We start from the raw sequence: 12,951 nt of genomic DNA on the forward strand, positions 1-12,951 counted from the left end.
TAGCACACGGTACTCTTTATTGTGACGCTCAGTGGAAAACATCTGTAAACCAGCTTACTGTAGTGGTGACAGCTGCAACCATGCTAAGGCACTTTTATCATATAAAAAAAGGGCAGGGGTGGGAGTTCTGTTCACTCCTTCGTGACAGCAACCTGAATTCGGAGCTTTTTAGGCATATGTAGCTTTTATGTATCTTCATGATTTGTTGAGAGTTGGTTTCCTTTAAAAGAAAAGGCCTTCTCTGCCATAAGTAAGTCTAAATGCAGCATATACAAAACAGGAATACAGGGAAATTCAGCAACCAGTGTAGACCAGTGTAGGATAAGCTACTCTCTTCTAGACACGGTTCCAAAGGAAAGGCAGTGATAAAGACTTGGAATTTTATCATTTATTATAGGAAGAGGGAGAAAAGAAACTCTTTTTATTCCTTTTAAAAATACCTGCGCAGATGGCGGAGTTCTGGACTATACTGAGCCAACGGTGCCGGTCACTACCCGCGGCCCCGGTCCTGGCGTAGGGACGAGACCGCGTGGGAGGGCCTCTGGCCCTTTCTACTGTTCTGGCTGTCAGACTTGGGACGAGTCCCTTAACCATTAAATATATTTGGTCCCCAAGAGTGTTGGGAGAGGCCACTGCCGGCCTTTCCAGCTTGGCCCCAAGGCCCTGTCTGCTCGGCCCAGCAGCCCCGCTGTGGCGGAGGCGGGCCGCCCTCGGCAAAGGAGGGAAGGGGTCATCATTGCACTTGAGACGTTTCAGAATCAGGAGGCGGACGGGGCGCTGCCCAGCGGGGGTGGGGAGGAATGCCCCTCCTCGCCGCCCCAGCATCCTGTGCCCTGCACAGAGGTGGACCCCCTGGGCCTGCTCGTGCCGGACCACCCAGAGCCCCTGGGAGCCGGGGCCAGTGGGGCAGAGGGTGTGAGGTCACCGCGTGTGATTGCCAACAGCAAAGAAGGGAGAGGGAAGAGCTGGTGGAGGAGGCGGGGAAAGAGACGACTCTTCTGGGGTGTCGGGCTATCAAAACTCATTAGTCTCAAGAAAAATAGATTCGTAGAAAAGGCTCCTGCCCCTCCCTGGTGCCCTGCCCTCCTCGCCTCACCATCTTGTGCTTCTTGGCAAGAGAGGGCATGAGAGCCTGCTGGTCGCTCTGTCCCCAGGCCGGGGGCCCAGGACCCTGATTCTTTGGTATCAGATTTTGGGGACAGTGGGGTGGAGGGGAACAGGAGGAGCTGCAGCAGAAGAAGCCAAACACCCTCAACAAGGCCTGGGGGGAAGGGCGGGGAGGCAAGGCCTGAGGTCCCCTGGCCTGGGGGCACGGGTGGGGTCACGGTCACAGCAGTCCCAAGAGGGTGGAGGGGGTGCTGCGGGGGCTGGGAAGGGGAGGCGGAGTTGGCGTCATCCGTCTCAGGCAGCAGGAGAAGAGGTTGTTATTCGGCAGCTTTGGCCTCAGCCCCGTCGGCTTTGCCGTCCACCTCCTCGTCCGAGCAGTCACCGGCACCTTTCCGGGCCATCCGGCGGGGCACGACAAATGGCAGGTCCCCACGCCTGGGGGCAGAGGCAGTGGTAAGCAGGGCTGGCCAGGCGGTCACAGGACAGCTCACACACTTCAAAGCGGTCTTTAAAAGGAAACTAGCTCCTGACATCCCACGGGGAGAAGCAACGTGGGGCCTCCAGAGCCACAGCTCCAGGGAGGACAGGATGCCTCTCAGAAAGCAGGTGACTGAAGCTTCCCGCTTTACCCCAAAACACAAGCAAAAAACCAGCAGGACAAGGGGGACAGCACAAGAGCAAACAGAGCCCTTTGGGCAAAATACCACCTTCTGGTCAAACTTAGAACCAAACAGGTGACACCAAGAGACACAGAATGACTGTGACAGTGTACAAAGGTGGGCGTCTTCTGGGCCCGGGTAAGAATATCACACACTGACTGTAACACCAGCTCTTGCTGCTTTTATGCTTTGTGAAAAGGAGGTAAGCAGTGGGAATCTCAGCCCAAAAGACTCTGCCTCAACCATTTCACACTTCTTGAACGTGACACTCCTCTGAGAAGCGCAGGGCCATGGGAGATGCTCATGTTCACCCAGCAAACATGTAGGAGGCACCCAATCTGTGCCAGGGCCCAGCCGGGCTGCCTCAAGCCACTTCTAATTCACAACAGCTGGAAACGTTCTCATCAGGCTTTGAGGGTGCAACAAGGGCAGACTTTCCAGATAGGATGGGAATAAATTACCCGAAGGGCTTACTGTTCATTCAAAAGGCCGGGCTGCAGCCCAGGGAGCACAAAGCACCAGGGAGGGTGTCATCAACCACCTTGCTCACTGACGTCTAATTGAGAAAGGCGACCAAGTTTATAAGGAGTCTAATTTTCTGAACTCTGCTTTCTAGGACAAACTAATTTTTGGAAGGTGAAAGAATCTGGCGAAGGGGCTGGGAGGCCGGGAGGCCGGGGAGGCTCACCTGAGCTTGTTCTTGAGGGAGCTGACCTCGCGATTCATGGCATCCGCGGTCTCGGTGGCGTCCTCCAGCTCGCGCTGCAGTTTCCGGCGGGAGGCGTTGGCCCGCTGGGCCTCCTCCTCCGCCTCCTCCAGCTGCCGCTTGAGCTGCTTCAGGCGGGTGGACGCCTTGTCCGCCTGCGGAGACGGGACCGCCCCCGGTCAGGATTCCGCGCACCTGTGGCCCTCCCTGCCCTCCTCCCCACGGGGCGGGGCCTGCACCACCGCCAACACACCTGGTCCTTGAACTGCTCCGCGTTCCTCCGCTCATCATCCACCTGCAGCAGCACATCCTTCAGCTTCTTCTCGGCCCGACGCACCTGCTTGCACGCTGCCTGGCGCTCCCTGTGAGGCAGAAAGACAGTGGCTCAGGGGGAGCATCCTCTTTCATGAGGGTCTGGCCAAACAAACCACAAGCTGGACCACCCATTCCCAGGCTTCCTCTGCCGCAGGTACTTCCCCCTGTAGGGAGGCTGGATGCTACGGAGGACTGTCTTTACTGAACAACCTCTCTCATGGGAGGCACTGGGATTAGCCCCATTTCACAGATGAGAAAACTGAGGCTCGGAGAAGGGAAATGACACATCTCAGAGAGTATACATGTAGCTAGGAGAAGGGGCAATTGACCCCCAGTACTACTAAAGAAGTCTCAGATGAGTTGCTCAGGTGAGTGGGAACCCCATCTCTCTCTGAATCAGCCCTCAGAGACAGCCACTGGGCTCCCCAACTTTAGAGGTGGGCCGTGTACCCCAATCCAATCTCCATAAGGCCCCAGGGAGAGGAGTGGGAGCCCCGTCAGGGTGGGGGAAACAGCCTCTGGGCCTCAGGGCACCCACTTGGTCTCGTTGTCCAGCTGCTCCTCCAGCTGTGCAATCTTGGCCTCCAGGGCGGCGATGGAGGCCTTGTACTTGGACTTGACGGTGCCCTCCATCTCCTGCAGCTTGACCTTGAGCTCCTTGTTCTGGCGCTCCAGCTGCTGCCTCGCGTTCTCGTTCTTCTGGGCGTGGCTGCGCTCCAGGTTCAAGTCGGTGTTGATCTGGTCGATCTGGAGAAACAAAGGCTGGTGACTTCGACGAAGGCAGAGGCCGTGGCTGGGGGCAGAGGAGGGGCAGCTGGACCCTGCTGAGCCCCTGATCAAGCCCTCCCAGAAGAGGGAGCTTCCCAACAGGAAAGGTCCAGAAACCCGAGAGAGAAACCGAGGACGTTCTCCCCTAAGCACCAAGGGCGGCGGGCTTCTAACCAATGGGGAGGCCTACAGGCTTCACCGAGGGGGACCCGGCAGCCCCGGCCCCCTACCTGCAGGTTCGCCTTCTTCAGCCTGTCGTTCACCAGCTCCGTATTGCCCTGCTCCTCCTCCAGCTCCTCCTCCAGCTGCGCGATGCGGGCCTCCAGGCGCCGCTTCTCCTCCAACGCCAGGGCGCTGGGGAGGGCAGGGAGAGGTCAGAGGGACCAAATTAGAGGCGGTACCCCCACACCTGCCTCCCCGCTCAGAGGGACACCCGGCACTCGCCCCAGGCTCACCCTTTGCCGCTGCTGTTGGCAATCTCGTCGGCCAGCTCGTCCCGCTCCTGCTGGGCCTGGCGCTTGGCTCGCTCGGCAGCAGCCAGCTCCTATCAAGGGAATGCAGGTCGTGACCTGCTGGGACTGCCTGCAGGCCTGCAGCCCTGACAGCCCACCTCCTCCGTTCCCAGTACTCTGAGCCCCTAGCCCCTGTTCTCAAACCCCTTCCCAGGTCTGCCTTCTCCATGAAGCCCATCCTCGTGAGTCCCTCTGGGGTTGAAGCTTAGGCACCATATGTTTATACAGTCCCCATATCTAAGTGCTAGGAACCAGGCCAGGTGTTGGGGATATTGCAGTAAATAAGAAGCCGTCCTGCCCTAAGGGGATGCTGGCCCTGTGTTCCGGGTGGACGGGGAGCCCAGGGGACAGGACAGAGACGTGAGTTAAGACTAAGGCGGCAGGGCTCTGAAAGCCGGTGGGGGAGCTGGGCCTCACCAGAGACCCCCATGTGCAGGAGGTCAGGGCTGACAAGGACAGGCCTGGATGCAGAACTCAGTAGCCAGTAACCCCACTGCGAGAGCCTGGGGAGCATGTTCACAGTCTGCCTCGTGTGAGGGATAAGGCCACTAAGGGGACACTCAGTGCAGTAAGCCTCTGGGAGGGATCCCTCCTCACCAGGCACCAAGTCACAGCAGGTGGTGATTACCACAAAGCCTCATTTCATGCAAGGGAGGAGCCGGCTCCAATGGTGACAATTTAATTCACACACCCGGTTTAGTCACACCAGGGAACCTCGCTACTTAATGAAACCCTGTGGGGCATTCTTTCATTGAAGCAAGAACCACCCCAACCCATTCCTGGAGTTCGGCCAGTTTTTCCAGGCCTGCCTGGGTGGCCCAGGCAGCGGGTGGCAGTCCTGAGCTGCCACCTGCTGGCCAGAGGGCAGCAAGCCCGGACGCCCCCTCTGCAGCCCACCTCCTGCAGCTGAATCATCTCGGCCTCCATGCTCTTGAGCTTCTTCTCGTTCTCCTTGGCCTGCGCCAGGATCTCCTCGCGGGAGGCGCGCGTGTCCTCCAGCTCCCGCATGTAGTCCTTCATCTGGGCCTGGGGGCGGGGAGGAGAGGCTTGGCGCCGCCACCCCAGACACTCCTGTGCCCCCAGGACCCCCACAGGGACACCCCGCCAACAGGGACCTGTGGCTGGTTTTCAGCCTGATGCCCCATTCAACCAATTTAACTGTATAAGGGCAAAATAGTAAAGACAAAGTGTGTCTTCAACCAATACCACTTTGTACCCTCTTGGGCGTTGGGAGTCACAGAGCACACCCGTGGGAGTTAGTCACTAGGCCCGTATTAATTAAGCTGTATTTCTGTTTACTCTCTCTGACTTCCTGTTGATGTGAATCCCGCTCTCTGGCCCCCTCCCCGCAGCATCCACTGCTCAGGTCAACACCCACTTGCCAAGTTAGCCCCACCACATGGCACGTGTTCTTCTCCTGTGACTCACTTTAACTCTAAAGATCTTTTTCTTTTTTTCCTTTTGCAGATAAATCCCAAATTGAGATTCTCCAGGACAAAGGGTGATGGGCATGGCCGGGTGGTACCCAACAGAACCATCACCAGCAATGAGGGCACCTAGGCCCCCGCGACCTTGCCAGCCACACCGGATGTTCAAATTTGTCCTTATTGTTGCTGGTTTGCTGGGTATGATGCATCATCCCAGAGTGGGTTTTTTTTTCAACTTATTATTCTTTAATTATTGATGAGACAAAAATTTCCTAGCATGTGTTCTGTACCGCTGGGCTGCTCAGAACCTTCCATCATCATCCATTAAGGCTGGATCGGGTCAGCTCCTGGGTCACGTCTGGTTTATTCTGGAAATCTGCCACTGAGTGATTAAGTGACTATAACGCCATTGCAGCTGTAGGTTTACACTTGTTCGATTCTTTGCTGAAAGCACTCGAAGTCAGCAAGCTTACTGCAACTTAGCTTCTGACTGCTTTGTTTCTACTCAGCCTCTGAGTTTCCATCTGGGAGGTGGATCTAAGAGCACCCAAGCCCTTCCCCAGGGAGGGGAAGGTGGCACTTCCCAGCATTCACCAGCCACCCCACGAGTGTCCCAGCCCTCTGCTGACCACCGTGTGTAGCTGGATCCAGCTTGGTCTGGCCTGAGCTCACCTGCAGCTTTCGCAGCTGCTTAATGGCTTCATCTCGGTTCTTGTTGGCTGATTCGATGTGGGCCTCCAGGTCCTTCAGGTCCATCTCCAGCTTCTTCCGAGCAGCCACAGCGATCGAGCGCTGCTTCCTCTCGTCCTCCAGCTCGGCCTCCATCTCCCGCACCTGGGGAGACACCGACGGCTCAGGAGGCCCAACATACCCAAAGAGCCTGCCTCTGCTGGGGTCTGAGTGGGCTTGGTCCAGTCCTGTGGGATCCACGGACCTCCGGGAGCCAATGAGGATTACTAACTATAAAACCCTGGGAGAGGGAGTCGCTGACCCCCTGGGACATGGAGGGCACGGTCAAGGGGACTCCCACAGTCCAGGTGGAGGAAGGAGAATGGAGCTGCCGAACCCAGGGTGGTCCTGCCTGCCTCCCAGGGGGTGGGAGGGCCATGCGCACCTGTCTGACCAGCTGCTTCTTCTTCTCCTCACTCTGCTCGTCGCGACCCTGCAGGTCCCGCTCGAACTGGGCCTTCATGGCCTGCAGGTTCACCTCCAGCCGCAGCTTGGCATCCTCGGTGGCCTGCAGCTCATCCTCCAGCTCCTCGAGCTGGGTCTTCATCTCCTCCACCTGCTGCTCCAGGGCCCGCTTGGACTTCTCCAGCTCGTGGACCTGCCGCCAAGGGGACCCGGTCAGGAGCAGAGGGTCTCGAGGTCCCCAGCCCCTGTGTCCACTCAGCCCCTGATCCTTCGTGTATGGAGACCACCCCCGCCCACCGCGCTGAGAGTCAGCTGCGGGCTCCGGGACTCACGCTCTTGCCGACGTCGTCCTTGGAGCTCACGAGGTCCTCCATCTCCGTGCGGAACTGCTTGTTGAGCCGCTCCAGCTCCGCCTTCTGCTCCACGGCCTCCTCCAGCGCCCGGGCCAGAGACAGCGCCTTGGTCTCCTTCTCCCGGGCCTCCGCCTCCGCCCGGTCGCGCTCCTCTGCGTACTTGGCGGAGATGGTCTTCTCCTCGGCCAGGAGCTAGGAGAGAGGCGGGCACCATGAGGTTCAGCGCCTGCCGGCCTCAGGCAGGCAGAGCCTCCAGACCTAAACTCCCTGGGGGAGGGGGGTGCTGGGGCCGGGTCTGGGGGGGAGGGGGGACCAAGGAGAGCAGGAACAGGGTGCTTCCAGGGGACCCCGCTGCTTCCAAGGGTGACACGCTGTGCAGTGATCTCGTAACCAGATGAGGGTTCTGCCTCCATGATTGAGAATCTGTGTAACTTTCTCCCTTGGTAACCATGGTCCTTTCCATCACTCAGTGCCCCTCCCTGGAGAGCCCACAGGAAATATGTCACCCTCAGGACCTGGAAAGGCCATGGTTCCCCTGAACAACTGGTGGGAGTTCACCCTGAGAAGCACGTGAACCTGGCTACTCAGAGGCCCAGATCCCACTTGTGGCCCTCCTCCAAGGATGTGCGTCTGAATTCCCCTGGCGTCCACTCCCTGCACTGGCCCGCCCAGCTGTATCGTCTCCTTTTCCCTCCTTGCGCTCCCTCTGCCCCAGCACCTCTTTGGACCTATCTCTTAAATGGGCCACAGGAAACACTTTTGACCGTGCACTTGTGACTTCAGATTCTGAGTAACTGCTACGTTAGCAGGAAAGCAGCCATGACGATGTCACGGCCGCGCTCGCACACCCACCCAACAGGCAGCAGGCCGCCCTCCGCCAGCTCATGGCCCCTGCTTTTTTCCACTTTTCTATCCCACCCCACCATCTGCATCAGATCTGCAGGAGTGAGCAAGAGGTGTGAGCATATAAATGAGAGTTCTAAATAAATCTGGTTCATTAAAGAAAATGTTTAAAATGCAGGAAACCAGAAAGGGGAAAAGTCACTCCCAAACCTATTGTGTGAAGATGCCCTGTTCGAGCGCTTTCTTTCTAGGCCCCTCGATGAGCTGGAAAACAGGAGCGCCCTCTGAGTGCCTGCCCCGCACGGCCACCCCAACAAGCTGGGTGACGGTGACCCTGGGCCCGGCTGACAGACAGCGGCCTCTGCCCGAGGCAGGGTGTCTGCAGCAGGGAAGAAGCGCCGACGGCACCCACCTGGTCAAACTTCTTCTGCTTCTTCTCCAGGTTGGAGACGCTCTGCCGCTGGTGGTCCAGGTCCACCAGCAGGTCGTCCAGCTCCTGCTGCAGCCGCGTCTTGGTCTTCTCCAGCTTGTCATAGGCAGCCACCTTCTCCTCGTAGCGCTGGCTCAGCCCCTCCAGGTCCTTCTGGAGCTTCCTCTTGGCTTCCTCGGCCGTCTCCAGGCACCCCATTCCGTCGTCCATCTTCTTCCTCATGTCGGTCACCTGGGCAGGAGCAAGGGGTAAGGAAACGCCCAGCACGGCCCCTGTGCGGGTACCACACCTGTGCCAGGGACAGCTGGGAGCTGGCCTGCTACCCATGAACGGAGGAACAGGGAGAAACCAACCGAGCTACAGAAGCAGTTTCCTTGAACCACTCCCCTCTCCCTCTGGGGCAAGGGAAATGGAGCTTCTGCACAGGGCACCTGCCTAGCACGTGGAGCCCGGAGGAGGTTGGCCCCACGGGTCAGCTTCAGAAGGCCTCTCAATTATGATCTGCATCTAGCCGCTCGTACAAAGACCAAAACCCAGAGAGGGGGCCTCCTGCACTCTCCTCTCCCTGCAGCGGACCGCGGGCGTCCATCCCGCAGCCCGTGCCTCACACCTGGACACATGGCGGCCACCACATGCACACACTGGCCACTCGCCCCCAGGCTGTGGTGCAGCTCTTCCAGCACATTTAAGTCGCAAGACAGGATCTAGAACAGGGCTCTTGGTCTATTTTTGGCCCCAGAACCTTTGAGAGTCTAGAGAAGACTCTGGCCTCCTTCTCAGGATGATGTTTTAACATGCAAAAGGCAAAACATATAGGATTACCAAGAAACCAGTATAGAAAATTGCAGTCACGGGGCGTTTTTTTTTTAAGACTGTGCTTCTGTAACCCACGCGCTTCTCAGCACTGCAAACAGCAGGCTCCTGAGAAGCAAGGAGCACAGTGACTTTCCCAAAGCCCAGCCGCAGCTCGGACACGGTGACCAGTGGTTTCTACGGAACAGGCCACAGGCTCCTGCCACGGCTTGCTGCTTACGTTTATGATGGAAGAAAATGCTGCATGTCAGCGAGAGACTGGTGAAATAAAGATGTTAGATCTCCTCCATCCAAGTTCATGGATCCCTAAATTCTCCCTGGGGACCCCAGGCATGGGCCCCTCCTGGGGAGAGCAGGAGCTCCCTGGGGGAGAGTGTCCGGCTCGGGGAGGCCTGGGTGGGTCCAGGCAGGGGCCCCACTGGGAGCTGCCCAGCCTATGGGATCTGACCAGTGTTCTGGGGCATCCTGCTAGGGGGCGGGGTCTGGCTCCGAACCTGGGCGTGGAGGGTGGCGATCTGCTTCTCAAGGTTCCGTTTGGCCTCCTCCTCCTCCTCCAGCTGATCCTTGAGGGAGTTCTTCTCATCTTCCACCTGCTTCAGCTTCGTGCTCAGGCTGAGTTTCTGCCGGTTCTCCTCCTGCAGCAGTTCCTACTCCGAGGACAAGGGAGGCAGGGGCTCAGGACACCCAGTGTCGGGGCCTCATGGTCCCCACACCCTCAACAGGAGGGAAGAACCCGTCCCCCTCTTATTCAGGGGGAGCTGGCAAAAAGACCTGGCAGGGATCTGGGAGGACCCTGAGAGCCTGTGGACACGGGGAGGATGCCCTGTGACGCAGGACCAGAGGTCCGGCAGCTGATGCCACATGAGCACAGGACCTCCCAGACCAGTCCAGCTGCAGGGACCTGTGGCTGCCCTCACCTGCGTGTCCTGCAGCTGGGACTCCAGAGCGGAGAAGTCCTTGGTGAGCTTGCTGGACTTGCTGTCCGACTGGGTAAGAAGACCTGTCACGTTGTCCAGTTCAACCTGTGTGAGGACGGGAGGCAAAGCACCCTAAGCTCGACCTGCCTGGGCCCCACCTCGGCTCTGCGGCCACGCTGGACCCGAGTCACAGGCTGAATCCCGGACGCCTGGCTGATGAGCCTCTTTGAGGAGGGGGGAGGTAGAGAGAGAGAGGGAGAAAAGAAGGAGCAGGAGCCCTGGAGATGTGGGCCAAGACCCTGGCAGCCCCCAGGGAGGCCTCACCTGCAGCTTGGAGACCTTGTCGGCCAGCTCCGTGCGCACGCGCTCTCCCTCAGTGAACTTCACCTGCAGCTCCTGCAGCTGGGCCTCCACCTTCTTCCGCTTGTGCTCAGAGTCCCCCTTGCCCTGCAGCAGCACCTTCACCTCGTTGGCCAGCTCCCCTCGCTCATTCTCCAGGGTCTGCTTGGCCTTTTCAAGGTTAGCTTTCACCTGGGGAGGCCAGGGAAGAAAGTGAAGATGTTCACAAGGGCACCAGAGCCTGACCGTGAGGCTGGTCTTTCTAACATCATCAGGAAAGCTGGCGGATCCAGACCCAGAATCTGCTGCCTCTGGAGCAAAAATGACACTGGGCAAGTTCAGGGGAAGGTGAGCTGGCAGGAGCCCTGGACCTGATCCGTACTCATCACCCAGCTGGGGCGGGACACCAGGCACGGGGCCTCACCTCTCAGGGCTCGGCTTCCCCAACTCTCACACAATCCCCGCCCAGCCTCCCACTCTGGGTTCAGAGGGCATCCAAGTGCAAGATGTCACTGTTGCTGATATTAAGATCTTCATGATATTGTTATAGGATGAGGGAAATGAGAACTGTTCACAGACTTCCCATAAAACCTCGTGGAGATGCGATATTCAAAATAATAATGTAACATTCCTCCCCAAAATATAAAATCGGAGTTCACAGAATAAACGTGACAATCCCATTCTAGTCTGCACGGAGCCAGCTGCAGCGTCTCTGGGCCAAGCGAGGATAAACCAGAACCAGCAGGTATGCAAAGCACGCTGGGTACAGAGCAAGGAAAGGCTTCAACCTGCCAGCACCAGGTGAAGCTGGAGACGGACGGACAAGGCGTGTTTCTGAAGATATTGGATAGGTCGCCATGTGGAAGAGCCTTGGCCCTCTCAGGCTGCCGCCAGGAGTGGCCACGAGCCCTGAGCCACAGGAGGCAGGGCTGGTCCTGTTCAGAAACTGCCCGGCCACAACTGCCTGGCTGAGAATCAGCTGGGGTGAACATCCCCAGGGTCCTCCCGTGAAGACTCCAGCTGACCACCTGCTGGAGGTGCTCTAGAGCAGCCAGGAGACTTCCTAGTCTGGCAGGTTGTCGAGCAGGACAATGATGATGACAGTAAATGACACTTGAGCAACTTATGGAGCCCTTACTGTCTAAGTGCCTCATGTGTTACCAACTCCAACTGGCATAGCATCGTATGAGGCAGGTTCACCATTAGCCTGCCTTACAGATGGGGAGACTGAGGCAGGGGGGTACCTATCTGCCCAAGTCCACGGCCACTGGAGCCTGGACTCCGGGAGCGCCCCACCCACAGGGGTGGAGCCGCAAGGGCCGGTCCCTGGGGAACCGACGCACCCGCTTCGTCTGCTCCAGCTGCTCCGCCAGCTCCTCCACAGCCTGCGAATGCTTCTGCCTCATCTCCTGGATCTGGGCCTCGTGGGTCCTGGCCTCCTCCTCGAGGGTCTTCTTCAGGATGTTCACTTCCTGCTCACGTTTGGACCTGGACAGAGAAACGCTCTCAGGAGGGAGGCTGGGGACCCTGGAGTGATGCTCCCCTGGGGCCTCTGTAGCAGCAGAGAGAGCCCAGCGAGGTGGCTTTCTGCCCGCTGGCCTCCCTCCTCGGTCATCCATCCTACAGGTCAGGCCCACAGACACACTTCGGAGAGGCTTCTGTAGCCTTTCAGCCTCGAGGCCCACCCATGCATCACCCCAACTCCAAGCCAAGTTCTCTGATAGGTCTGCTCTGCCCCACTTGAGGCAGACGCTATTAAGGAACCATCAGCTTCTGTGCTCTCTTATCCATTACAGTAAAGCCACTGTGTGTGCACAGAGACGAGGGGTCTACCCCTTCGAGGCCACGGCCTCTCTTTCCTTGCACCACCACCCCCATCCTCAGTGACCTGGCCGGTCGACCCCAAGGCACACCTGAGCTCCTGCTGGGCAGCAGTGGAATCCAGAGTGTCCTCCAACTCTGTTTTCAGAGCCTCCAGCTCTTCCCCGAGATCCCGTTTCTGCTTCTCAGCTTTATTCCTGGAGGCACGCTCAGACTCCAGGTCTTCTTGGAGTTCAGAAATCTGAGATTCCAGCTCCCGGATCTTCTTCAGGGCTATGTTCTTCTGGGAGGCTTCTTCTTCCACTCTGCCAAAGAGACCAACAACATTAGGATGAGGTCACTGTCACCTTCAGAGAGCACAATTTGCAGACAAGGTTTTAGCTAAGTGCAGCCAAAGCTGCTTCTGGCAGTCATAATCATGGCCCTTAGGAGCTCTTCTCAGCTAAAAAGTCTGAGGCATTTTGAAGACTTAAGGGCAATACCACTTTGAGGATTCAAAAACCTCACAGAGGAATCATTTCTTTTTCTAAATTAAGATTCAGTGCTTTAAACATAAAAAAATTCGAATGTTAAATGGAAAAAAAGATGGAGGGGAACAAACGCTACTGTCCATGATTACAACAAGTAAGTAAAAATACAAATATGCTATGGACTTTGGGAAATAATGATGTGTCTGCAGGTCTGGCAACTGTAATAAATATATCACTCTTGCTGGCGGTGGGGCGGGTGGATAACGGAGAAGGCTGTTCACATGGGGACCCAGGAATTTTCTATACCTTCTGCTCAGCTTTGTTGTGAATTTAAAAC

The 12,951-nt window shown here is 57.6% G+C and overlaps 1 protein-coding gene across 2 annotated transcripts in view; it reads right to left on the reverse strand.

The window, feature by feature from the left end:
* MYH9 (myosin heavy chain 9) overlaps positions 1–12,951 on the reverse strand; it is an 87,829-nt gene continuing 74,878 nt past the window's right edge. For both annotated transcript variants that reach the window (XM_072973443.1, XM_072973444.1), the window contains 16 exons: positions 12,237–12,449; positions 11,667–11,811; positions 10,309–10,515; positions 9,985–10,089; positions 9,562–9,714; positions 8,237–8,485; positions 6,961–7,173; positions 6,609–6,821; positions 6,167–6,328; positions 4,965–5,093; positions 4,011–4,099; positions 3,786–3,909; positions 3,326–3,534; positions 2,726–2,834; positions 2,455–2,627; positions 1–1,542 (listed from right to left, as the gene is read on the reverse strand). In XM_072973443.1, coding sequence (XP_072829544.1) covers positions 1,425–1,542; positions 2,455–2,627; positions 2,726–2,834; positions 3,326–3,534; positions 3,786–3,909; positions 4,011–4,099; positions 4,965–5,093; positions 6,167–6,328; positions 6,609–6,821; positions 6,961–7,173; positions 8,237–8,485; positions 9,562–9,714; positions 9,985–10,089; positions 10,309–10,515; positions 11,667–11,811; positions 12,237–12,449 — 2,611 coding nt within the window. In that variant the 3' untranslated portion in view covers positions 1–1,424. The remainder of the gene's footprint in view (positions 1,543–2,454; positions 2,628–2,725; positions 2,835–3,325; positions 3,535–3,785; positions 3,910–4,010; positions 4,100–4,964; positions 5,094–6,166; positions 6,329–6,608; positions 6,822–6,960; positions 7,174–8,236; positions 8,486–9,561; positions 9,715–9,984; positions 10,090–10,308; positions 10,516–11,666; positions 11,812–12,236; positions 12,450–12,951) is intronic.

Source organism: Vicugna pacos, chromosome 12, assembly GCF_048564905.1.
Source record: "Vicugna pacos chromosome 12, VicPac4, whole genome shotgun sequence".
In the NCBI taxonomy this organism is placed as follows: Eukaryota; Metazoa; Chordata; class Mammalia; order Artiodactyla; family Camelidae; genus Vicugna; species Vicugna pacos.